The 27983-nt window shown below is 37.3% G+C and overlaps 2 protein-coding genes across 5 annotated transcripts; one reads left to right on the top strand and one right to left on the bottom strand.

Annotated features, from left to right (window-relative positions):
- Positions 1–8: 8 nt before the first annotated feature.
- LOC117418303 (poly [ADP-ribose] polymerase tankyrase-2-like) lies at positions 9–18139 on the bottom strand. Of its 4 annotated transcripts, none has more exons than XM_034031222.3 (27): positions 17386–18139; positions 15556–15780; positions 14906–15001; positions 14175–14211; positions 13106–13181; positions 12651–12745; positions 12505–12571; positions 11305–11491; positions 10676–10797; positions 10282–10373; positions 10052–10130; positions 9528–9699; positions 9058–9137; positions 8155–8300; positions 7706–7871; positions 7008–7227; positions 6258–6367; positions 5294–5482; positions 4698–4953; positions 4084–4154; positions 3334–3454; positions 2842–2939; positions 2430–2504; positions 2145–2250; positions 1670–1856; positions 1036–1192; positions 9–894 (listed from the first exon to the last, which is right to left on the bottom strand). In XM_034031222.3, exons 1-27 carry the CDS (start codon positions 17597–17599, stop codon positions 832–834), a joined length of 3507 nt encoding a protein of 1168 aa, XP_033887113.1. In that variant the 5' UTR covers positions 17600–18139; the 3' UTR covers positions 9–831. The 4 variants fall into 4 exon arrangements, with proteins under 4 accessions (XP_033887113.1, XP_034781886.1, XP_033887111.1 ...); XM_034925995.2 differs by having other exon boundaries at positions 7134–7227; XM_034031220.3 differs by lacking the exon at positions 5294–5482 and having other exon boundaries at positions 17386–18138.
- Positions 18140–24800: 6661 nt separating this feature from the next.
- LOC117418503 (protein phosphatase 1 regulatory subunit 3C-B-like) lies at positions 24801–27752 on the top strand. The gene is made up of 2 exons (XM_034031634.2): positions 24801–25021; positions 26617–27752. Exons 1-2 carry the CDS (start codon positions 25008–25010, stop codon positions 27563–27565), a joined length of 963 nt encoding a protein of 320 aa, XP_033887525.1. The 5' UTR covers positions 24801–25007; the 3' UTR covers positions 27566–27752.
- The last annotated feature ends 231 nt before the right edge of the window (positions 27753–27983 follow it).

Raw genomic sequence — 27983 nt, 5'->3', positions numbered from 1 at the left:
TGCATTAGTTTTTTTTTTTTTTTTTTAGTTTTTTTTTTTATTTATTTTTATATTAACAGAGTGGGTGATGGTTTAAGTGTCATTTAGGGTTTATGTTCTCAGTTAATCAGTTGTCAACGCCATGGCTGAAAAAGGTGAAGTACATGTATGAACACTGTAGTGAGGACTGTGCAATAGGCAGAAAGACTGAAATAGTTTAGTACTGGTTGTGTATGTAGGTACGAATGCAAACCTACCTTATTTCAAGAAGGTGAAGATAAAACTTTCTGAAACCTTGAAAAGCTTTGTAAGTTGGTTATTTCTGACACAGAAATGTTTTATTAAAAAAAAATCAAAAAATAAAAAAAAAGCTGTGTAAATAAATTACCATGCTAGTACAAAACTCTTATTTTACAACCATTTTACAAACAAACAAAACAATAGTACACCGTTATGCTGTGCTGGGTGCATGACTGGGTACTGGAATCAAGCGAGTTCCATTATCATTACTGGGTCACCATAGAAACAGTACAGGTCACTCATACCCACTCATAGGTTCAAACTGTCCCTGGGCAAATCCCCTTTAGAAAATGCATACACCTTTTTGTTTGTTTTTTTGTTAAAGGAATGGTTTCCGTTACTAAAGTGCTGAAACTCAAAACAAGCATTTGAGAAGAAAAAAAGTTATTTTATACATTGTATAAAGATTCCTCATGCAAGGTGTTAGCCATTTATGCTTGTCACATTCTTAAAGTCTTCAACCAGGCTTGTATACTTGACATTTGTAAAAACGAAGAATGGTTTGGGTCAGTTCAGTTGCCACATAGAGATCCTTGTAGTCTTTCTCTTTCTTTATCCTTCAGCTGCTGGCTCTGGCTTTATAATTTGATAGGCTATTATATATTCTGGATAAGCCTAAAAAAGTAAAACATAACACACAGTTAACTGGGCCTGAGCAGTACCATTCTGATAACCTGCAAGGTTACTTTGAAACTATTGTATGTATAGACAGATTTAGCCACTTTATTTAAATGACATGATCAAAATAACATGTACCTGCTCTCCTCTGTAAATGACATACTCTGCCAAAGCCAGTCCATTGACACTGGGCCTGCCAGTAACCGAGTGGTGCCCTGGTGGGGAGTGAGCCATTTTCATTGCGCTGAACTGCAGGAATGACTTTCCCAGGGTTACACGACAGAAAAGCAAATGTCTGAAAAGGGAGCACAACAGGTATGAAAAAGTTCTTAATTTGAAAATATACTTATCAAAATGTTATTAGTTTTGAAAACTTCTTGACAAACCTCTCCTAGCTGCATCATATGATGCAAAATGTACTAATGTTTCATTTGTAGCCTAGAAAGTTTTTATTTATTTTTTATTTTTAAATTGTCCAGAAAATGGTTTCGGTAGGCTATACTTATTATCAAAAATGAAACAGGGTTCCTAGAATAAAGCTTTGTGACAAACAAAGCCAGTATCTAAATCTGATCATCATATGGAAATCAAAGTTACACAACGCTGACAAATTATGTCCAAGGAGTTTATGTAACATAAAAAATTGAGTCTGTACGTTTGAGATATGATGTGTTTGAAAGTTAAGTTGTGGATTTCCTAAAGCCCTCAGGGAGGGTAGAGTTAAAAATCTAACACGAATACATCATCTTACTCAGTATAAAGTACTTCTTACCTCTGGCAAATATAGCAAGACCTATCCTTGTGTACTGGGCACCCAGTGCCTCCCCCAATTCCATACACATACTGATTGCTTTTTGATGAGTTTTCTGCAAAATATATTCCAGCTCCAAACATCCCTCCAATGTATGCATGCCTTTCATCAAAACCCTTATGGATAATTGCATTCACAAATGGAGAGCCTGCAGGCAAAAAGAAATATACAAATAATTGTTAAAATCAGTGCTAATGACATATACAACAGACCCAAGAGGGTCTGTTGGCGATGCAGAGTTGTATACTTTGGTATTAGTTTATATTTCTTACAAACCAACTAATGTTAATGTAGGTAAGGCAGTTCAGGATTAGTGCTATTCAGGGTCTGTGAAACCAGCTGGTGTCACCATATGCATTTTGTATGTCAAGGGCAAGTTTTGACACTAACAGTGCTGGAACACATTAAAGTATTATAGTCCAGATCTTGCACTTACCATGGAACAGCATCCTTTCATTAGAATGGATAGGATTTTCCTCAGAAACTTCCTTCCTGCGGTGAGTATACCTCTCCCATAGCTTTTTATTGCAAACTTTTTGTATCTGGAATTACAGAAAGCAGGTGGGGTTTTTTACTTCTTTCACATTTCCAGTGTTTAAAAGCAGGAGCTTAAAGAACATTAATCAAGTTTCAAGGCAGCACTTCTTGTGATCCATTTCTTACTAAAAGTTTTAGGGATTTCTGAGGCAATATAAGAATCCTCAGGGATTATTCCATTTACCTTTATGATGTTGTATCTGTTGAAAACTCCCCCCGCATGGCCCCCGTCTCTGTGTTCTCGGATTGTGCTCTGCAACTGTTGAAAGAACAAACCTCTGGTTTACCCTACGCAAGACAACCAACTTCACTGTGTGTTAGCAAAACGGATTCCTTTACATAGCTTCACTTCTTATTCTGGGGGATACAGGAATAAAAAGCTTACATAAAAAATGTATTCAAGTGTTAATGAATGCATACATATTTGTGAATGATATGTAATACTGCAAATATTTGAAATTAATGTTTTATGCAGGCTCGAGCCTGCCCCCAACCATAAATGCACAGGACTTGTGATCTCTGCCACATAGAAACTTTGACCTGGGATTAAATTGAACCAAAATCTGTTAATCCGACCACAATTCTCAACAACCCACCTCCTCTTCCACAGATTGGAACTCTTTGTCATCCGGTGCAAGGTCTATAAGGATTGTCCCACTGTTTGCAGTGTTCAGCGTTAGATATGGGTTCAAACCTAGAACAAGTATTTAAAAAGAAACATCACTTTATATTGTATTGTACGTATAGACAGAGTTATCAACTGGAACATGCTATATAGTGTATAATTTATATTATTAATAGATTTTATTTTATTTACAATAGTAACATGGTAATATTCTCAAAATGTTTAAGACCTATTCCACAAGTTTTTAGAGAGAACCTTTTCGGCCTTGAAGTATTAGAACCAGCATTTGTGACTATACTGTACCTTGCTGTACAGCATTTGTGACTATACTGTACCTTGCTGTACAGCATTTGTGACTATACTGTACCTTGCTGTACAGCATTTGTGACTATACTGTACCTTGCTGTACAGCATTTGTGACTATACTGTACCTTGCTGTACAGCATTTGTGACTATACTGTACCTTGCTGTACAGCTATTAGCCTTTCGACTCCTTTAATGATTTTATGCCGATGTCCGTAAGCATTGATTCCAATTTCTTTCAATTCTTGGTGGCCCATTTCAACCAATACATCCAGAGTGATCTGCAAATCCAAGATCTATTTCTTAACCAAGCTTTCAGCATTGCTTAATACACAGAAGCATATCATCTCTTCATATTCACATCAACACAAACACATCACATTAATAAGTAAGATTACTTGGTTACGTGTGTAGCATCTACATAAAAACACATAATTTCCACATGTAACCAATACATTCTTCTGTGATAAATGCTTTTGGACTTGGCAAAATGTTATACTGTAGTACCTACTTAACTATAAAGCCTAAAGCTTAATCTCAATTTGAATGGCAAACACATGAATTATTCACATTTTTCTAAATGAGATAAGGACAACAGACCATCTTAGCAAATTACAAGATCAGGCTATTGAAATGCAGAATTCCTTACAAGTGCTCTCACAAAATAAATGTCTGCTCAGCTGCGGCTTGAAAATGTAATCAGCTATTCTATTTACATCATACCAATTCAAAGTGTTGTATAATGACCTATTACCAGACTGAATTCTACAGCCTTTAAAACCTTAGCGACTTTATATCAAGTGATTAGCAATCATATTGTCCACACATCAGCAGACAATCAGCCAGCTCATATTTCCCAAGGTTGGCTCTGGCTTTAAAATGAAATCAAGATACACAGCATTGTGTTTACCTGCTCTCTTTCAAAGATTTCTAACAGATGCTCAAGGGCAAGGTTCTTCAGAAACTGTTTGATGTTCATGTCTATCCCAGGAACAGGAAATGAGAGAGATTTAGATTATGGTTGATATAGTCAATGCCTTATAAAAACAAATTATGTACTATAAAATATAACATATGTTCCACTGAAAACAAATGCAGGTTACAGTTGTCATAAATCCAAACTATATTCAAGTTTAAAATAGTAAAATATGAAGTAATCACAACTATACTGCATGAAGTGGCAAGTTTATGACATTGTAAGGCTGTATTGGTGGTCTAAGCTTGTATAATAAAACACCCTTACAACCACTGAAGACTTTTTAATGCATTCTGGTTGAATAGGTTTGAAAGTTGGGTTAGGAAAATAACACATTATTGTAATATAAAATGGAAGGTGAAAATAAACTGTGGTGCACCAGTGTATCTTTTTTGCACATATTTAAACCTACTGGAGACCTTTTTATATGCATATTGTTTATTTACTGGTACCCAGAATCATTTGTACACTACTGGGTTTGTTAAAGGTGGTGTGAGCGACTGCCTGTAGGGTAAAACCAGTAAGGCGCTGTTCCATGATCTCCTTACCCTGTTCCTTCTTGTCTGTCCTCACAGCGCCCTCGGCCCCACTGCCCCCTATCAGGATAGGTAGCTCGGGGAAGCCCACGGACAGGTTATCCAGGCTGCTGGCTGCAGACAGGGTGGCAGGGCTGGATGGGATAGAGGAGAGGGCAGAGACGGGCGTGGCTGACGTTGCAACCACACTGATAACCTGGGGCTTGTAGCAGGATGGCAGGGCTGAAGGAGGCATGGCTGCTGTTAGCAAAGCTCTGGCATCGTCCGTCTGAAGACAAGATATGAAGGAATGAAAAACACACATAACAATGAAGGCTTCTGAAGTACTGTAAATAAAAACAATGTTATCTATATGAACTACTGGAGCTGTATGTAGTCTGAGTTTCCACCGAATGACATAGCCAATTTTTTATATACACAAGTACTTTGACCCAGGCTGTGAATCTTCTTTATTTGTTTACAGGCTTTGAGAAACAGAAACCAATGCAAGAAATGTAATTTACTAACACACTATTTTTGGCAATGCTTGGGTGACGTTAATTATCAACCCTGTATTTCCGAAGCATTGTGCCGAGCTCGGTATGACAGCACTGAGACATCACTAATACCGTCACAAGGTCCAGTGGTGACTGCCCCTCCTGGTTTGTCAGAGACGCATCGGCCCCATGTGCTAACAGGAGGGCACACAGCTGGGTCTTGCCTTTCTGGGCTGCCTCGTGTAGGGGGGTGAAGGCCCATGTATCTGTGGCATTCACACATGCGTTGTACTTGATCAGCAAAGCTGCCACATCCACATGCTGCAAATGAAACACAATCGATGCAATCGCTTGTGCCTTTAACCCTTCCCCCTGGCACTACAGTTAAGCTTTATTATAACGGACACTGAAGGGGCAAAGTGGTTCAGGATTGACTGTGTAAGCACGGATTTGGATCTTTTACAAACATACTTGCGGGTGTACCTGGTCTAAAAACACAATAAGCTTTTTACATAAAACCATCATCTCAGTACAGCGGTCAGAAATCACAATGCTGGCCTTCTGACAGGTATGCCATAAAAATAAATGAAGGGAGAAAGGGTTAAAATTACTCATTTCAATGTAGAATCCCATACTGTATTATGTCTAAGATTTTGAACTAACAGTGGAATTATAAGAACGATAATATGAGGCCATGCATTAAACATTTTTAATAAGGTTGTTTCATATCATAAACCATGTGACTTCATGGACATCTTTTTCTTATTATTATTTAATGCATGTCAAAAGATTTTAATAACATGTGTAAATAAGTTGGGTAGGGTACCAAGGTCAACTGGTCCTAATCAACAGTTTTTCCTGTATAGCCATGCAGAATTAGAACATACTAACCAGCAAAAGCACAACTGATTTTCTTAAATGTCACTACAATACACAAATTGAGAATGGCAGATAACATTCGCTTCCCTCTGGGCCACGCAGAAATTCTGCACTTTAATATATTTTGCCCAACATGCCAGACAACTCAAAAGCAATTACAGTCATGTCTCACAAAAGGCTTTCATGCCAGGTCTGCTTTAGAAAGCTTGCTACTCACCCCATAAGAAGCTGCGTTATGCAATGGGATGAGGCCTCCCTTGTCCTGGGAGTTGACTTCAGCTCCGTGCTGCAGCAGGTACTCAGCCACTTCTAGATTGTTATACCCAGCTAGTAAACAGAGAGCACAGAAAGTGGAAGATAAGTGACAGGGACTTACCCGACTGCTGTGCATTATTCCATCAGTATTATATCAGTGAATTATATATACGGAGAGTGCCAACGAATCGTACAACCATATTTGGGTAGACATGCAAGATTAAGTCATTTAAAGTATCAAAGGATCAAAGGACAGGAGGGCTCCGGACCTTGAGGACCGCAATTGTGCATCCCTGTTTTAATGGGTTGTGCGCACTTTCTAACTTAACTATTAATTGAATTAGCTGTAACACTTTATGAATGCTATACAAATACAGTAGTACCCTTCCACTAAAAACATTTCAAACAAAAGCAAAATGCTGGAACACCGCTAACTAGGATAAAAAAATAAAAAATAAAAGTTTATTTATAATTGCGGTGCCATTATTCTTATAACGACATATAAAAAGTAACATAAAACAAATAAACCATTTTTAAATTTTATTTTAATCAGTATTAGCGTTAAATAATCCACATTTTTAAACCTACTAGAAGTATAGCAGAGTCTTAATTAAAATCTAATTCATAGGGTTTTGTATAAAAACACAATGTTATTCTAAGCCATCTGCAAAAAATGGATAGAATAAAGACAGTGACTTTTCAGAGCACTGACCTGCCAAATGCAGTGGTGTTGAATGCCTGCCTTGCGTATCTCTGCAATTGATATTTTCAGGGTTACAGAGTTTCTTAACCCTGGCTAAACAGCCCTTCTTGGCAGCATCCAATAAAGAGGCATCACCTCTAAGAAGGTCCTGGATGTCCGTATCCCCATCCTTCACCAAGTCCAGGGGGGTGTTCCCGTCTCTGTTCTTTTTGGTGGGGTCAGCCCCATGCTGTGAATAGAAGCAAAGCACTCAAGCAAGCAACAGCAGCACATCACTGTATTTATCTTACAGCAGTTAAACAGAGTAGCCTAAACAGTTGACTATTAAAGTACCCATCAGGTGAATTTGCATCTGAATAAAACCAAATGCAGAAGGTTTTGCAATGTGATGCATTTGCCAATTGCTGACAAGGATTATGTCTAAGGGAAGCCCCAGGCTCATTATTGTAGACATTACATTAGGATCCAGACCGACAGCGCATGTGTTTTGATCTATGCAGGCTAAAATTATAATGGAAGGTCAGCAGAGTTATGGGAATATCCTTTTCTTTCTTGATCAAATCAAGTCTCTTCACAGTCACCAATTTAAATGTACAATGTCACATTATTTTTCTTTCATTGTAATGAATATGTAGTGAGTGATTTCTATTCTGTAAGATCCCAATATTGGATGCAATGTTGGTTCTGGATTGCCAAAAAAGAAATACCTGAAGCAACAGCTTGCAGATCTCGTATTTTCCTTTAGCTGCAGCCTCATGCAGAGGAGTGAACTTCCACAAATCAGCCACGTTCACTACAGCCCCGTGTGTCACCAGCAGCTCTGCTACTTCATAGTGCCCATAGGAGCATGCATTGTGCAACGGAACCAGACCACTGCAAAGGATGGAGAATACAAAAATATGACACAACATTTTCCCATGCCAAAATGCTAGAATTTTACAGTCTAAACTGTTTTAAACAACCACTCAAAGTGGTCTTATTCAGACTTTTTTTTTTTTCAGCCAGTTTTTAAAGGGAATTATACAGTCAATCTTGCTTATAACAGCCTTTCAAATGGCTTAGGTAGTTACGTATTAGTAGGATTAGTACGTCAAAAAAAAAACATGTCTTGCAATAATGTATGATTTCCAGGTACTGGCAAGAAACATGTCCGTACCCCTTATCTTTTGCGTGCACGTCTGCACCATGCTGCAGTAAGTACTCTACCACGGCAACTCTGTTGTAGCCCGCAGCGAAGTGGAGAGCTGTGGAAAGCCGTCCCTCGATGTCTCTGCAGTTAACATTCTGCAGGGTGCAAAGTTTCTGGAAGAACAAAGATGCCCTGTTAGCTGTCAATTCCAGGGTTAACTATGCACTTCTATTGTATATTGCCATGCCCCTCACGTTTTCAGTTTGTGTACATGCAAATGTAGCCCCTAAACAGTCCTTGCTTTATGTGAGAAGTGACTTGCTTCTCCTTCCCAGAATCCTACAGGAAAATCCCCTGGTCATGCAGCCAAGAGTTCCCCTCTAAATATGCGCATTAATTCAATCAGTATCCCCAAACTGGGGCCGTCCAACATCGAGAGAGATAATAAATGCCATCAATCTCAAGGCCTCTGCTGATATAAGATGTGAAAATAACATCTCTCCCTATAGGGGTATAATGGCCTGTTTTAAAGCATAGGATCTCCACATGGTGGCAGCGAAAGAAAAAAGCCAATTTGGGACTTAACACATGAATACATAAGATGGAAACTAAATTGGAAGAAAACAAGTAGGTCTGGTCACAACTCAAGCATACACACAGCTTCTAGGAGCTAAACTAAAATCTTGCTGACTGTTCTATGGACCTTTAAGGTTTTCATCGCACTGCTATGACATTTTGTGTCCACCGTCAGAGTGCAATGGCATGACACACCAAAAATATAACATTTTAAATAGGTCTATGCCTTTTGGTTCTTATTCCATTATCAAATTTTTGCACGTAGTCAAAGGTCATGTTGCACAAGGAGTGTAAGAAAATCTGCCAAGTGGTTGTAGGTGTTAGATACAGATCCTGCCCAGCGACTAAAATTACCTTAACAACTTCTGAATCTCCAGATTTTGCAGCTTCAAGCAACTGCCGGTCGCTGTCAGAGTTTCCAATTAGCACTCCTTCTGTTAGATGAAAAAAAAGGACCTTTTGAATGAGGCCTATTTTCTTAAGTTTTTAATATCCTACGGGAACTAGGATAGGATATCTAACTAAATAGTTTCAGTATCTTCAGTAGAAAGACAATATAACACTATATCTTTGCCTTAGCGTGAACTGCAGATTTAAGTGGAGCCCAATACCTGTATACAGGTCTGCAGTGAAAAACAACAAGAATTCAAAATCATATTCTGAAGTCCTGAAGGTACCAAGCTACTTTTGAATTTAAAGTGGGACTTGACTATAGATGATAAGATGAAGTTGAGCTAAAGAATGTACCAACCTAAATCACAATTGGATAAGGTTCCATAGAAATTCATTCCCAGCAGGGATTAGTAATTATTTTGTCCACCTACCTTGCAGTACTTGCTGCACATTTTCATTGCCCATTTGGGAAGCTGAAAAGCCTTGCAGGGACACTATTAAGGGATCACATCCTGAACTGAGTAGCAAGCGGGTGGTCTGGAGATGGCCACAGTGGGCGGCCCTATGCAGAGCAGTCTGTCCAAGGTGATCCAAGGCATTGACCTGCCAAAATAATAGTGACCAAACTATGAGCGTGCAAATCTGTGCTTGCATTGTTTTGTCAATGTTTAAAGTTGGTTGTTAGCTTTTATTTTTGTGAATTTGGCACAGTCAATAAAATGCTAAAAGTAATTGTTACAGGTCAGTTTACAGGTAATTGTTACAGTCAGGTATGTATTTAAATTATTTGTAGCACCAGTCTAGTCCTCCAACAGTAGGTACAATATGTTCAGATGTACTAAGTTAAGAAAAGAATATTGTACTGTTGTAGGTTTATTTATCACATTATAATTTTGCACTGCTATATCCACCCACCCCCCCCCCCCCAAATTAAATAAATAAGCACTGTACTTACTTTTGCTTCATGTTTTAAAAGTACCTCGACAACATCGTTATGAGATTTTTCAGATGCCATATGAAGTGGTGTTAAGAAACTAAAAATAAAAAAATAAAACATTATCAAAATGCTTAGAGAAACACATAGCTCTTTCATAAAAGTGGATGGATTACAAACAGAAGTCCATTATTTTCAAAACTGGAAGGGAAAACAAGCATATTTGGCAATATTCGTTGAAATGCACTCACTCTTTTGTCTTCTCATTCACATTGGCTCCTTTCCTCAGCAGTAACTCACACACCTGCTTTCTCTTGGGATAGGGAGAAGTGGCTGCACAGTGCTGTCATGAAAAGAGAAACATGTTTCATGCAAAATAAGTTAAGCTGGGCTTCCAACACAGAAATCAAGACTAACCCGAGTATAAAAACAAACCTATTGTACTCCCTTATAAAAGTCTCCCATAGTAAAAGAATAGCAAAGTGTAATAAAGCATACTGATAGCATGATAAATCCTAGAGCTATGTTAAACTATGGTAAATGTGTAGTAAAACCATGGAAAACTACAAAATTGTATCCATAAATTGCTTGTATGAAGTTCTATTTACTTAATAAGGTTATGGACTTTAAAATATTGGTTCTTACCAGTGCCGTTTCGTGCGTCTGAGGGTGTTTGAAATTCACTATATCCAAGGTAATGTGTTTCTTGATACGTGCAACATCTGTTTCCCTTGAAGCCTGCAATAATGTGTGACCTTTGAACTCATCTAGGAAAAATAACAATATGAATTAAAGATTCAGCATTTAGTGGCATTAAAATTCTGCTTTCACTTTGGGTTCAGTAATACAATATTAACCATTCAGTATACCACTACAACAATGAGGTCATAATTATGACATAATATAAAAATATTGAAATACAGTACACTCAATGCTGTTTACATTATAACTCTCTCATATAGACAGTGGGCTTTCATTTCACAGTATGCTGCTTTAGGAACCAAATTAAAACCAGAGCAATATGCATATGGTGGACATAAAAGGTCATATTAGATTTTTACATTTACTGGGAATAATAGGTTATTAAAACAAAGCTTAACTGGGCTGTATGCTTTTGATTTGCAGCTCTCAAAGTTAGTTGGTCTTACAGTAGACTTTCCTTTCTGTTTATTCATTTAATAGGCTTGAATTAAAAGTCCTGGCCCCACTATTGATTGATTACAAGAAAATGCTAAATATTCTACTTTACATCTTTTTTTTTTTAATGTACTTACATGCCAAGCGTTCCCTTAACTGGGGTGTAGGTGCCAAATCAAGGGCACTCTTGTTGTGGCAGTTTAAGAGAGTTGGATCAGCACCATAACTTAGCAACAGGGAGCACACTTCTACCCTATTCTTGGAGGCTGCTTCGTGCAGTGATGTGAACTGCCAAAGATCAACTGCATTTACACAAGCACCATGCTGAAAAGACATTAACAAGAAAGACCAACACTATAAACACTGCCTTACACTAGCTAATATCCTGAATCGTATGATCTTAACTGAACAGAAGCACATACTATTATCAAACAGTGACACCTGCTGGGTTAACTTAATGGATCTACAAATAAAGTCACACAGCAAGTTGCGGACTCCAAATAAATCTGCATACATGCTGAAACTCCTAAGCTTTTATAAATGTTTAATCTTCAAATCTAGAAAAATGAAGTTGCATTTTATCAAAATACTTTTTTCCAAACCTATAATTATTGTTTGAAGAACATAACAAAGTTTACAAAGGAGAGGAGGCCATTTGGTCCATCTTGTTTGTTTGGTTGTTAGTAGCTTATTGATACCAGAATCTCAACAAGCAGCTTTCTGAAGGATCCCAGGGTGTCAGCTTCAACATTACTGGGTAGTTGGTTCCAGACTCCCACAATTCTCTGTGTAAAAAAAGTGCCTCCTGTTTTCTGTTTTGAATGCCCCTTTATCTAATCTCCATTTGTGACCCCTGGTCCTTGTATCTTTTTTCAGGTCGAAAAAGTCCCTTGAAGGGGGTCGACATTTTAGAATTGAATCAGATTGCCGCAGTCTTCTTTCTTCAAGACTGAATAGATTCAATTATTTTAACCTGTCTGCATAGGACATGCCTTTTAAACTCGGACTAATTCTGGTCGATTTCTTTGCACTCTTTCTAGAGCAGCAATATCCTTTTTGTAGTGAGGTGACCAGAACTGAACACAATATTCTAGATGAGGTCTTACTAATGCATTGTAAAGTTTTAACGTTACTTCCCTTGATTTAAATTCAACACTTTTCACTATATATCCGAGCATTTTGTTGGCCTTTTTTATAATTACGTTATGCTTGCAGAAATCTGTAACCGGAATGAAACCAAAAGAGGATTTGATTGTGTGGATTTGAATATCTGCTTCAAACAGAACTGATAAAAATACCCCTGAAAACAAAAAAAAAGGAATTACAGAAATACAGACCTTTACTAACAGTTCAGTCACTTCGTAATGTCCATACGAACAGGCATTGTGAAGAGGCACTAAATCCCTGCAATACAACAATACAAATTAAGTACAGAGTATGCAGTATCTCCAAGCCAGGAAATGCTTGTGGGAAATGTTCTTACCCTTTATCCTTCGCTTGCACATCAGCTCCGTGTTGCAGCAACAGCTGTACAATTTTAACCCTGTTGTATCCTGCAGCCAGATGTAACGGCGTCGACTGAAACACAATAAAACAAGTGACGTGTTTGTTTTGAAAATCAATCTACGTATACATAAAAGGACTTGCAGTGCTTCTTGATATTTATAGCTTGTTTAACAGACTAATCAATTTAATTAAACAAAATGACTGTAAAAGATCACTTCATTATCTTAATGCATCAACAAGAAAAAGAAAAAAGACCAAATATGCAGTCAATACCATAATGCACCATGCTAGCACAGCTGGTTGGACTGTGTGGATACAAATTCAAGTAGCAATACTATGATAGAGGAAAAAAGGATATGTGTGTCAGAGTGTGGAAATAAAATGCAAATAGGAGCCTTGGACTGAACCTCTTACGAAACAAAAAAATAATACCTTTCTTCCATCACTAGCATGACAGTTCACATTTAATGGTGTAAGAAGAGCCATCATTTTTTCTTCATTTCCACCTCTGGAAGAAAAATGTGTGTTACATCAGAGACATCCCCAATATTATTGAACATAAATAGGTGCACAAGGGTTTAGCATTTAACATGCTGAACTGTAGATACAGTAAACATCTAAACTTTAACGTAGAGCCACATTTTCCAATTCTGTTAAAAACACAGCACATAATTTAGCCTATATGAATGTTATGAAAAACTGAATAGCCCTCCAGACCATACTTTTACACTTGGGTCAGTATGGGCCAAATACATTAAAAAACTTAAGTAAATTCAAATGTAATTCTAATTGCTTTTTTTTTTTATCTTCCCTTACTATTTATGGGGTTTGCAATAATTCTGAGCAATACTGGGTTATCATTTTTCTGTCTTTACCTGGTTTTGAACTTACTTTGGGCTCATCAGTAAAATCATAATACCCCTTTTCCACCTGCACACCCAAGCCAGCCTGGTACAGCTCGGGTAGCTTGAGTTTACACTAGAGAAAGGCGAGCCGAGCTGAGAGACGTCACACATAATGAACGTGCAAGTTGATGATGCATTATGCAGTGTTTAAAGTGGTTTGAAAAAGTGCCGGTACGCACAAAATTTCTTTAAAAATCGGCGTGGGTTGGTTGATTTTATCACATTTCAGCCAGAGCTACAGATTATGTGTCGTTTTTAAATGCCATCTACAATATGTCAAGGTTTTTTAAATGACCTGTTAGTGTTTCAAAATAAACCATATATATTTTGTCTTCAATTATAAGAACGAGACGTTGGTGAATGGTTGTTTGAGGAGCCTGCTACAGCACTGCCCCATTAAAAAAATCCCTCACGGCTCGGGAGTGCAGGTGGAAAATGGGGTATAAGGGTTTGGACTGAACAGACCTCCTTCCATTCAAATCATGTGACAATATGACCTTTTCAACTATCACGGCCCCACCTACTCTCATATTCATTACAATCCTGAATAAACACTGAGCTGAAAAGAACATAAATATTTCAAAACAGCGACTTACCTTGCACTTTCAAGTAACTCATCTTTCTTGTATTCACCTGTAAATAAACAAATACTTCTGCTTTAAAAATGTTATGCATACCACAACCTTAGACCTGACTGGATTTGTCATTTTGTTTCCTTGGAAACCAATATTCAAAGAAAGTGACTATACGGTTTGCAAATTCAGTTGTTCCACTGTGTCCTTCAGATGAGAGGTAGGGATATAAAAATCCTTTATCCTCTATGTTGATAAAGAGCAGAGGTTCTAACTATGCTGCCCAGCCAACATTCCTCTCTTCTATAAAAGACATGCTGCCACTAAATCAGTACCATATATTGTTCTGGATAGTTCTTCAGGATCAGTCACCCATGCTTTAATAACATTCCTGACCATTTGTTTGAAATTCACATGGCTTGACTTCTTGACATGGGCTGCAACTGGCTCCTTCTTTCTACAATACCAACTAGAAGTTCATTACTGCTATGCCATTATTTATGTATTTATCCATTCATTCATTTTTTAACAAGACTGTGTCTTTAAAGTGAACAAGAACAGCTAAAGCTTTTAAAACCCATGATGACATTTTTTTAATTTTACTTAAACCAAAAAATAAAAATAAAAAACTCTCAAGGTGAAAAGTCAAGCAGACATATTTCAACAATGTAACTTTTCTATTGTCTATTTTTGTATTATAATTTTTTTTTTTTTTTTTTTTGTTAAAACTTCCTACACCGCTAAATTGCACCTACCAGTCAGGACTGATTTAGCAGATGGCTCTGCCAGGTCAAAGGAAGTCTTTCCATCTGTATTGCGAATTGTTGGATCAGCCCCATGCTGCAGAAGGACTATAGGAAATGAAAACATTCCATGAAATATAGGATTCTGAAGCACTCTGATTACTCATACATTAACATTGGAAATATCCACTATATAAATACAGAAATGCACAAAATAAAGTACAAAATCAAAACTGTACTGTGCACTATATATATACACAATTAAGAGGTTGGACTATGACAAAATGATTATGTTAAACGAAGACATAATACAATATTTTGTTCTGTACTTTTTTTTTCCATTTATTTAATTTTTGTTTTAGATCGCGTTTTTTGTAATGTTGTTGAAGCCGACACCCTGGGATCCTTCAAGAAGCTGCTTGACGAGATTAAGCTACCAATAACCAAACGATGATGATCAAGATGGGCCGAATGGCCTCCTATCATTTGTAAACTTTCTTATGTTCTAAAAGTGTGTGTCATTTTGCATCTCCATCAGTGACTGTGCTGGATCAAATTTGCTTTTCTGCTGATGGAATCAAACTGGATTTATTTCAAATCACTTTTCCAACCCCAGTGGCAGGCAGAAACAGTTAGCGTTAGTTATTAAGATCATACTTTACCTATGCACACATCAATCTTGCCCTTGATGGCAGCCTCATGAAGGGGTGTGTAGTTCCAATTGTCTCTTGAATTGGGGTCGGCCCCGTGCCGCAACAGGAGATTGACAACTTCAGCGTGACCAAAGGAACAGGCATTGTGAAGAGAAATCAGGCCTCCGTCATCACGAGCGTGGACATTAGCACCATTCTGAAGGAGATAATCAACCACGTCCTTCCGGCCAAATCCTGAAACAGTAAACAGGCGCTAGAAAATGTAAGATATTATTAAACATTTGCTATTTAATACTCAACTCTAATGGAACATCCAAAAATGACCAATATGTAATTAACGAGGCTGAACATTTGAACTTTCATTCTAGCTTTTTTGTTTTATTTGAAATTCAAGTCTATGTACAGGTAGTGGACCAAAAAATGGAAACACCAATGTAAAGTCACTTAATAGGGTGTTGGGCCATTATGGCATCCCGCTCTGTGGAGTTCTCGGCGGACCGTTTTTGATGAAACTGGCTGCTCGCGCCCCAGGTTGAAATTTGCAGTCAATTGATCTACAGTTGCTCGCCTTGCACTTTGAATTAATGCACGGATATCACAATCCTGGAGTATGCGCTTCCACCCACGGTTGTCCTTTGCTGATGATGTCTTTCCCTCGGAGTTCCATGCCGACATCACCTTAGAAGCTCCTGCCAAACGTGCCCCAACAAATCACCCCTCTTTCAAAGTCACTGAGGTCTCCTCTTGCAGCCATGCTAGCCATAATTATAGGCAACCAGGCCTGTCCAGCATTTTTATACATGACCCTAAGCATGCTGGGATGTTATTTGCTTAATTAACGCAAGAGCCACACCTGTGTGGAAGCCCATGCTTTGAATATACTTGGTGTCCCTCCTTTAACATTTAAATATAAACCTAATAATTGCAGCACCATTTTTCACAATGTTATTAAGGATGGTACGGTCTGCCATGTTCATCTAATGTATGTTCTGGTGGGCAAATTAACCTATGTTAACACTCCAAATACACATTCATAGTGTTAAAACAAACTGAAGAAGGGGTTCCCAGAAGTTTTTTTTTTTTTTACCAGTTTGAATAGCTAGTTGTGGGAGAAAAAAAATGACAGCAATGAAACCAGGTACTGTTGAAGGAGGAACCAGACAGACAACGATACAACATTAAAAACATACTAAACACGTCTTGGTAATTTTTGGACTTCAATTAAATTAACAACAGTATTTCTACAGTAAACGCACACAAAGGTGACTTAACTGCTAAAATAAATCGCAGCTGGTGGTTAAGCTTTGATGACATACTGTTTAATATCCCACAGAGCAGACAGCCCCGATTGCGACCAAAAGCAGTAGGAGGTAATAGGCCTGGATGAAATCTTCACGCCGTATTATTTAGTTTGATACATGGCAGGGCCATGGGCTGCAATGTACTACAAATAACTGTGAACCAGTGCAAGCTGCTGTTATCATCAACCATTATTACAATTATAAAAATGTGTTTTAACATATACATGCAATGAACACAATCGAGGAACGCAACCATACACAAGGTATACTATTTTTGCAAGACGAGAAATGGTTTTAGAATTGTCATTGGCATTTTCACCACATACTTACTGTAAATTAACATACTATCCCTGCAATCTCAGCCAAAAATGTCTGTTCGATTTTATAGTAATGCACAAGTCTACCTTTCTACGTAATATCTGGTATATGTACCGTTAAACATTTTACGTGTGACTTAAGCATATCAGAAATTAGTTTAATTTAAAACATTGCTTTTGGTCGCTAGTGTTTGGGTGATGGATGGCCTGCGTTGTTTTACCTGCAGCAAAGTGCAGCGGTGTAGATTTCCTGCCAGCCGTGTCCCTGCTGTTTACGTTCTCTGGGTTTATTAGCTTCTTCACTCGCTCCACGTCTCCGTTTCTGCAGGCCTCGAAGAGCTCTCTGGTCGGTTCGCCGCCCATAGTTGCCTCTAGCCCTAGTAGAGCCGAGCCAACACCTGAACCCGAGGCTCCTGCACAGCGCCGGGCCGACATAGTCAGATTGCCTTGATTTCTTCTACCCAAACAAACAGAGATCCAGAGTCCGACTGCGCAGACGCTCAGGGCCGAGGCCAAACGGTGCACTCGAACTCACCGATCTCTGGAAATCATAGCCAAAAAATTCACTGCGTGCAAACCACCGTAAGCACTGGGAGCAGGTGTGCAACTCTGTTGCGAATTCAAACTGAGTCGAAGATACAAAAATCTAAATCTGATCGGTCAAAAATGATCAGTCTTCCATGTCATCAAACATTCTACTAAGAATCCTCGATTCTTCTTTTTTTGTTTTAAATCCGATCTGCACAGTCCACAAGTCTAACTCAGTCTGATTTTATTAATCTGTTCTTAAAAATAACGTTGACTGATTCTTAAACTTCCTCAGTAAAAAGTTGAACCCCTCTTCTAGCAGCGCGGAGTCCTCTACCTAATCGGCGTGTGATGGATGCTTGCGTTTTCCACGTCACGTGATTCGAGGCTGCAAGGCGCTTGTAAACAGTGCTGGCTGAGGGCAGTTCACACCAGCTACGCACAGCAGGGTCTAGTAGTAAATGGGATTTAGCTTTAGGGATAACAACAGGGAAATACAAACACTGGGAGATATTACTTACAACTAATAATAATTTTAAAAAAAATCACAAATTTTATTTTGTGTGAAAATAAATACTGTATTCAGTTCTTGGTACAGCTCCAGGATGAAACAAACATCTGTGCCATTCTTTTTTGGCTTGATGTTTTTTGCCGCAATGACATAACCTCTGGTGGCAATGGTCGCTTTTTCTACGTTTAATTAAAATCCTGGTAAGCATAATACAAATTAATAGTAAAGTGCTAAATACGGCGGTTCATGAAGGGCAATAGGGGAAAGAATACATTGCATTGTGTTATGTCGAGTAAAACATTTCAAACTGTTATGCCCAGATCAAGTTTAATGATCTCACCATCTCGACTTTTCAATACACTATGTTGATTTCTTTTTCGTGTAGACATTGAGGCCCACGTGCATATATATATATATATATATATATATATATATATATATATATATATATATATATATATATATATATATATATATATGTGTGTGTGTGTGTGTGTGTGTGTGTGTGTGTGTGTGTGTGTGTATGTAAAGGTATATGCTATGGTCCATCTGAATGGCCTGGTATAGAGAGTAAAGAAATCTAATATTTTCATTTGGGAAAGTTATATTTAAACTATGCCACCATTAGGGAGAGAAAGAATTGTTTGGCTGACACCACAACAAAGAATAACCTGGTTTATCTAGTGTACATTGTACACACACACGTTTACATTTTTTACTGTAAATAAAATATACTTACGAGTATAAAAGTGTATTTGGAGTTTCACACAGATGGATATGTGTTATACGGTTAGCACTTTTTGGCTTAAACCCCTTTCAAGTGATATGAAAGGGTTTGTATTTTCAGTAGGGGACTGCGAACCCCAAAAAGTTCTACTTTGCAAACACAAGAGGGAGTTAGAGGCCCTTGGAAGAAAATTCTACGGCAAGGGTTTTCAGCAAAGCAACACTGAACATGTATAATAATTTGTGTGATTTTAAAATATAAGAGTTTAATTTTTTTTTAAATAAATTAATATCTATAATAATGATTGGCTTTTATTTTAAGATAAATAATTTGGAGATTAGACACACTTTATCCAACACTTCACTATGGTGTTAGTATTGCCATACATTCATAAGTGTGACACCACTGGAAAATACCATACTCACTTAACCCTAAAGTCAAAGTTGTAACTCTACCTTGGGATCATATTTTGAAGGAAGTGCAAAGGCAAAGGCAAATGTTTGCACATGAATATAAAGGGCATGCTACAGTGTATGTACTTCCATTGTATCCCAGTTAATTGGGAGAAGCTGCAGAGAATGTTTTTTATGGAGTTTGCTAGTACCTTATCCCTTCTGATGCTTTAGGTAATCCCCATGATCCCAGCCTCGCTTTGCTACGCCATGAAAGTGAGTCTGGTCTTCAATATAGGGAGTACAATGACTCAGGCGCTTAAACTTTCCACATCTGAGATGTGGTTCTCAAAATAAAACTGCAGATTAATAATAACAAAAATATAAAAAATGTTGCATTAGGCAAGGCAGAACGAGATTAGTGCTAATCGGGATCTGTGAAATCAGCTTTTAAAGAAAAATGACAATAACTCAATATTAGAGAAACATAACTGAGAACCGCTCTGAATGCTTGCAAACACCATAACACAGTAAGGGGAATACCACAACATCATTAAAATAGCATTTGAAGCTACTTATTCTTTACGTTATTTAAGTTTTAATATAGGAAGGGAATGCAGTGTCTCAAGCCACTAAAACCTAGTATCTGTTGTAGATAGCAGTTCTCTATTTGTGTAGCCATTAGTGGAATTACAACTGCTATACTGTCGGTATCATGTCTTATTACACGTAGATCTGGTGCTGACAATGGAGGTAACCTTATACTGTATTCCAAATAATTGAAAGTGCAATTTGCTGCCAAGAAGGCTCGATGACTGATAAAACTGCTTCAGGGAATTTGCTATATTCCTTTTAGGACAAGCAGCATGGAAGACAGAAACATAGATTGTTCAGTGTCAGATAAGAACAATAAAGAACTGAGATAAAAGTTTTGCCAGGACATAAACCATACATTTCCACATTTGCATGTGTGTGGAGGTGCATGTGTTAGAGACCACAGAGCACCTAAAGAAGCAAGGAGGAATTATTGGTGTCAAAGGTTCAAGTCAAAAGCATCAACACAACAACCTTTACATAGATATCACAACAGAGTAACAGTAATATATTAATAGACATTTAGCTACACATGCCATTTTAATAGTCACCTATAATATTGGTAAACTGGTAAATACTAAAGATATTGAGCAAGTGATGCTAACTTATTACTTACTATCCTATTAGGGAGTTTAAAAGGTATATATTTGTGCATAAAATGAATAACACATACAAAAAATAAACATCTGGTAAAAGAGATGGGAAAATGTTGAAGATCACACAAAGTCAACAAAGTTGCAACCCCAAGCCAGAAATGTTTGTTCAGGAAATTAGATTTCTTTGAACCAGCAGCATGCCAAAACCATCTCAGTACAATAAAATCTCATCTTGATAAATTGTTCCCTGCTTTGCTGCTTTTCAATAATATACACAACATAATGTAATGTCATTATTTCAATATTTAAACATAATAATAGCCCATACAAAATGCAAATATGTGCACAAAACTAATAGACCACTGTTTTTTTTGTTGTTGTTGTTTTGGCCTTATTCTTTAACTATAAATTTGTATAATTTGCCTTAAAGGAAATGTTGCTTTATGGTTTTTGTTTGTGTTTGTTTTTCCTTAATTTTCTTTTTTAATTAAATGTTTTTATGATGTATGTAATCATTCTAAGTGGTTCTCATGTCATTTTACCCTTTTATTTATAATTGAAAAATATTTTTTATACATTTAAACATCTACATGAAATACTGTTGGTACTTATGTAGACACATTTTTTTAAATTATTTTAATTATGAATGTGATGCAAAGAAAATGAAATAAAATATCTTTATTCATTATCCTCAGCTGTCAAGGTGGCAGAATTTGGGTTGGTGGTCACTTAGCAACAGGTAAAGCTTGAGCTGCTTTGTGATGTCATGCAGCTGGCCATGAAGAATGCTTGGCTGCACAGAACTACACTGATTTTTAAGAATCTGTGTTACTTGAACGTCACCACTGAAGAATGACACCACAGTAATTTTCAGTCTATGACCAAAGTTTGGTTCCTGTTTTTTGTAACTGATATTACAACAGGTTCCCTGAAAATGTTTTTGCATCATACATTTGCAGCTATGAACGTGCAATACCCCATGTCACATTGTTTCACAGTTTTAATTAGTTTAATGAACAGGTTTTTTTTATTTTTTTTATTTTTTTTTTAGCAAATGATCTCCAATTACAATATAGTGGTTCTATAATGGATGCAGGTATGCAAGGGTACACAAAAGCTGCAACAATGGTATGAGTCATTTATATAATGTAACACATTGGCATTGGCATCACGGTGGTTGGAATCAATACACCTCAGGATCATTCCAGGAGCACTGTGCAATGCTTGTTCCAAATCCTTTGTATTGCCAATGCTGGTGGTTCTGCTAGGGTTTATTCAGAGTGCTAATATGTTGTTATCCTAATAGTATTTTTCAGACTATTCTTTTGGGGTGCTTTTCATCTTCCCTAGTGTTTCATCCAGTAAATGGACCACAGTGTGAGTGCAGGGGGAATCTTGGTCATGCTGGGGGCCCACAGGGAACACTGCATTAGGCTTGTGCTCTAACTGGTTGGGGTGGAAAACCGACTTGGCTTAGTTCACCCCAGTGAACCTTAATAAATAACACCACTGTGCGTAGAAGTAGGAAGGGCAACCAGAATGGACACTTCAGCGTACTTCAACCCCAAAAATAAGTCCCCTGAAAATTGCAAAACTGTCAATAACATCTTACTGATTGTTCGAAATAGATATCTCTAGTGGCTATGTAGACAGACAAGAAGATAGTAAAGAGGCTAATTCATAAACAGTACCATTATAAACAGGGGCAGGGAACCTTAGTGGATCTATACTGTTAAATATTGAAATATATTATAACCCTGTGACAGAAATACAATGACTCTTGATAGTAAATCTCCCTCCCGACCTGTGAGGGCGCTAAGCAGCGAGAACAGAGTTCCTTGGACAGGCTGGCCTAACAGTTCTTTCCCAGGGTTCAAGGAAAGTCGGCCAGATAGAAAAGGGGCGGAACTCCGGTGCATTAACTCATCGACCCGGAAGGGAAACGACGTGGCAGTCGCAGATTGGAGGAGTGGCTGCACTCATTTACCAAGGGGTCCTGTGTGGTTTGTGTTATTGAACCTGAAAGGACACAGTGGATTATACGTATAGTGGGTGTTTTGTTTTTCATCTTGCAAAGTTGTACTTCATACTAATTCGACCGAGGCAAGCCCTGGTATTTCATCGGAGAAATGGTCATTAAGAATTAAAATAGTTCCGTCTTCCAATTTATTATTAATGTGCATAGGGCCACTTACGCTAATTGCAGGCGGTTCAACTACTGCATTGTGCAGTTAATGACAAAAGGCTTGTATGCCTTTTTTGGTGGAAAGCTGAGGAAAGTGAAAGTAATGATGTTTGATACTGTCTATTAGAAATCTAGGTCAAAATGCAAAAGGAAGAGGGGCTGGGTGCTGAGATTAAAATTGTATGCACTATTATATTTAGCATAACATTTATTTATAGAGCAATCTCCCAGGTCTGTTGTTTATTATGGCAGAGGGCCATGGTTGAAAGATTACAACATGTTTATGACCTGGCAGTAACAGCTGTTATACAGGGTTCTGTTCACAAAGCTTCAACTTATGAGTTATTTAAATAAATTTTTATTTATTTTTCAAAGTCTGTTTTATGAGAAGAATCAAGTTTGATATCCCTGAAAATGTTCTGGACTGTTTATCATTAAGAGTAAAGCACAGTTTCAATAAATATCCAAACTTTATATTGCATACGGGTACATTGGCATTTTAAGAAGTTTGGTTTAACGGAAACTGCTGTGGACTGATAACAAATGAGTGACAAGTTATTTAAAAGGGTAATTTTAGATATGAACCAAATTCACTTCAGCAGCCCAGAGGGAAAAGAGAAAGATACTCTGTACCAGTGTGTATTACAAATGGCACATTGCTTTGAAATGGGATTGAATTGTATAAAATACGACTGAAAAATAAAATAAATATTGCTTTCTTCAACAAAGCCTATTACCCTACCACCTATTTTACAAATCACAGACAGAGGTTTTGTTTTTAAAATATTTAGGCAACTGCATCCATTTGATCCCCAGTGCTGTTTCTTGACAACTGCAGATCAATTCACATTTGGGAAGGATTATAATTTCAAAGCAAGAAAAGACATTGTACTCTAACAAGTTATTAAATGGGAAGTATACATACTGTATTCTGTGTAACAACAGAGAGTAACTACATCATGTAACTAAATACTGAATATGTTTAACATGAGTTATTGTCTGTTAACTATTTAGTCAGCTACTGTCAACCCATATAGTATGCTACAGTATAATAAATTACTTTTCCTGTGTCAGTTTGTTTTTCAATATGGTCACAACCTTTTGAACTCATGTCATACCAAACACAGGGTAGGAAATTGAGAATAGTTTGCAACAGCTTATTGAACACACACAGGATTTTACTAAGAGATTTTTCTTTAAAGCCCTTTAGCCAACTGTACTGTCATAACAGTTACTATAAACCTCTGCCTCATATAGTTGACTGCTGGAACATGTTGATAACATACTTTGCTTAAGTTAAAATAACAGATGAAGCATGCCACTGCTTATTGCATTTTACCATTCACAACTACTGAAATCTATCTAGTTTTTGGATCCAGTAGAGTATATTCTCTGTATTAACATCTGAGCTCAATAATACAGTGCTTGAAATGTTAACCATAACCATATGAATCCAGATTGAAAATACAATATTTGTTGTTACTGTAGTTCAAAGGCCAAAAAAATCAGACTAGTGGAACTACTAAAATACATGAATATTCTATTTGAACGTTTACAGATATTTCAATTAAATGTCTTATAAAACAAATTTAAAAAAATGTGATGGGTCTATAGTGTTAACTTTTTATAATAAAATAAAAACACACAAAACAAAGTTATTTTTAACTTTACCGTAAACAGTGGTTCAGGGGTGCAATCGGTGCACAGTTCCTTTTGCTGAATTAAATATTTTAAAGGATTCAATGACTAAAGCATCTTGTCTCAGAATCGTTTTAGTTGTAATTAAAGTAGCACAAGAGGATCGCTAAAGAGTTGTAACAGAGTAAGCTACAGTGTTATCGTATTTTTTCAAATCAGTTTTATATTAGCTACGCAGTTTCCATTTTTGTATCTGTGCTTTACTGTACTGTATCCAGTAGAGGTCATTCTGTGAACAGATCGGTAATATCCACATTACCTCATAATGTCGGATGAAAAACTCCCCCAGTTGAAAAATGATAACGCAACTTTATTGCGTCACGGTGAGTGAAGTATTACTGCTCACTGAATCTGCTCTGTGATTGGTTTGCTGTGTTCCACGTGAGGCGATATGCTTCGGTGTTTGATATCTTGCTTGGAAGAGCTGTGCAAGGTGCAGTTGAAGCAGAGCTGCTGTTGCAGACAGAAGAGGGGGCGTGTTTCAAGCCATATTAACCCCCACGTTTGCTTTTATTATTATTAATATAAAGAAGGCAATTAGGAAAACGCAAACCGTTAACACCAACACAATCTCTTCCTGCTTTGGGGGTTAGGCTCTTAATACCCATTCCGATGAATTGCACCAGGTAAGAAAGTAAAAATAATTAGTGCTGTATACTGCATAACGTTAACATCAGGAGTTGAATAAACTACATTTGAAATGGTCGTTTTTTATATAGTGTTGCATAAATAAATACCACTTTTAACAGGAAATACTAAAACAGGTGTTATTGTTAAGTATTGTCAGGCATGTTTATCATCATGGTGATTAATTCCCTACGTAGCTTTAAAATATTGCTTATTAACTCAAAAATTAAAAGTGTGTTTCTAATGGAATGCTGTTTTTGTTGTAGTGTCCTGTGCAGTTTTATTTACAGCACTTGTAAATGTGTTGATTAGCATGCTATTATGTACTCCGCATTTCTTAGTGAATTAAAATGTTAGTTTTAAGCGGTGGAAAAATGTGTTGTTAATAAGTGTAACCGGCCTGGCCAGGGTGAGCCAAAAATACAAAATGTGTTGCTCCCTCAGAAATCACAGACAATTTAATTCATAAAGCTGATTGCTGTATAATTTAAATGCAACACATCGGAGAAGCTACATGTTTCTAACACACAAGTTTCGAAAAACTTGAGATATTTAATCTACAAAAGTTATTTATGTGTGTCAGATTGCCCAGGTTTCCTTATTTGACTGGTTTTGTCCATATATGGTTACTCTATTGAACGGAGAAGTAGTCGTGAATGCATACCCATATTTCTTGTTGTTTGAAGCAGTTTGCGTTTTTTGATTAACCATTTGGATGCACATTGGGACTGAGTGAATTGCATCAGTTTGCAACCGCATATTAGCTATGTTTCCATCAACAAGACTAACAATTTCAAGCAAAAATATATGTGAATCTTACCGTGGGAAAATACTCCTTTACTATTCTGCAGGGAGATTTGGGTACATCACAGACTCGACAAATTTGGTGTACTCACCAGATGCTAGCTGTTTAATCTGAAAAATATAACTATACATATACACACTTGTTAAAGGCACTATGTACAGAATTTACAGGTTGCAAAGAGTATGAGTATGTTAAAAGCATATTCTAAAATATATTTCTAATACAATAAGTATGATAAATAAGTTACTTTATCTTGGTAAAAAAAAAAACAACTTATGTTTTTTGATAAATGCATTTTAATTAAAACTTTTTTGTACCATAATACGGCTATAACAAAAGAGAAGAACATTTTGAACAGTAGTGTGGAGTTTATTTGTTTGTTTGCTAATCATTGGATAAAACAAATGCATTTGTTCTGTATTTATTGACCTTGGCTAAATGACAAAACCAATGCTGTTCATTTTCATCCCTGCTTATTCTAGCTCCTATAACTACTGTAAAGGGATATATTATACAGCCCATATAGGACCACGTTTTGAAGCAAGTTCTGGTTTCTTAGTAGCTTTATGCCATTCACATGATTATATTCAACATTGAAAATGTCTCTTTGCACTCAAAATTGCAAATTGTCAATAAAAAAGTATCAGGATATTGATCTAAATTTTGAAAAAAAATGTGTAGTATTTTACAGATTATTTACCGGCTGTTTATGAGAATGGATTTTATGGATTTACAGAAGCGACAGTTGTTTAATTTTACAGTAATTCATAGTATGTATTTTTGTTTCAGGGTCCTGCACATCTTGAATCCAAGACCATTGCCAAACCCCATTATACCCGTTGATGTAGCAATGAGGCTCTGTCTTTCTCATTCACCTCCCCTGAGGAGTTTCCTTAGCTCGTATGAAGATTGCAGAGGGAGAAACCTTGTGAACAGATTGAAACCAATGAGACCTTGTATCAATTTAAAAAACGAATCAGAGGCAAAAAGCCCAGAATGGAGAAGCCCCAAGCCCAAGTCAAAGAAACAAGTGGTGTTTGCAGATTCAAAGGGTCTGTCACTTACTGCTATTCACATCTTCTCTGAGTTTGAAGAGAATCTGATGTCTGACCTGCAGTTTGATCTGGCTGATTTAGAAGACGCAACGGCTGGTTTGAAACTAAATGAAGAAAAGAACTTGGTTCTGGATTTTTCCCAGCCTGCTGCAGATTACTTGGAATTCAGGAATCGGCTAAAAAAGAACTTTGTCAGCCTGGAAAACTGTTCCCTGCAGGAAAGATCACTTGCTGGGACTGTAAAAGTGAGGAACGTAAGCTTCGAGAAATCTGTCCATATCCGGATAACCTTTGACACTTGGAAAAACTGCACAGATGTTGAATGTACCTTTATGAACAATGTTTATGGTTGCTCTGAAACAGACACCTTCTCTTTCGTAGTTGACCTGCCTAATGTTATGGCTCCTCACGAGCGCATTGAGTTCTGTGTTTGTTTCAAAAGCAAAGACCAAACATACTGGGACAATAATGATGGACAGAACTATAGAGTGGTCCACACTGAATGGAAATCTGATGGTATTCAGGCTCCACCATCCACCCAGAATGAAAGTCCATCCTATAAAAATCACAGTAAAATTCAACAAGTGGAGTTTGATCAGTTTGGTAGTCCAAGGACGTCCAATGGACTATTTCCCGAATGGCAAAGTTGGGGCAGGTTTGAGAACACAGCCCCCTATTGGTGAACCCCTGCAACACCTTTAAACACATGAACACCAGCTGTTATCTCAAAAGCTTTTGCAATGCTTCTACAGGAAATAAAACCCTAAAGGGTTAAATGCTACTTGGATCAATAATAGTAAAAAGTTGCAAATATTATACAAATAGTCAAAGTTATCCAGATAGAGGCCAACATTGCTGTTGGGGTTGGGGTTGGGGTTGGGGTTGGGGTTGGGGTGGGGGGGGGGGTGGAAGTTGCTATGCGACTGACTAACATCGATTATAGTACCCCCTACAATTCTTTAAAAACATTTTTGGACTACCTTTAGTAAAGCTTGTAAAAACTATAAATAACCAGGTCTCAAGCATCACATCAAGCATTACCAACAGGCTTAAAACAACTTATTAAGAACAGTGTGTAGTAAACATCTAAGAAAGTGTATA

This window comes from Acipenser ruthenus, chromosome 13 (genome assembly GCF_902713425.1).
Source record: "Acipenser ruthenus chromosome 13, fAciRut3.2 maternal haplotype, whole genome shotgun sequence".
Taxonomy (NCBI): domain Eukaryota; kingdom Metazoa; phylum Chordata; class Actinopteri; order Acipenseriformes; family Acipenseridae; genus Acipenser; species Acipenser ruthenus.
Note: the sequence above shows the minus strand (reverse complement) of the source record. Positions and strands in the feature narration are given on the sequence as shown.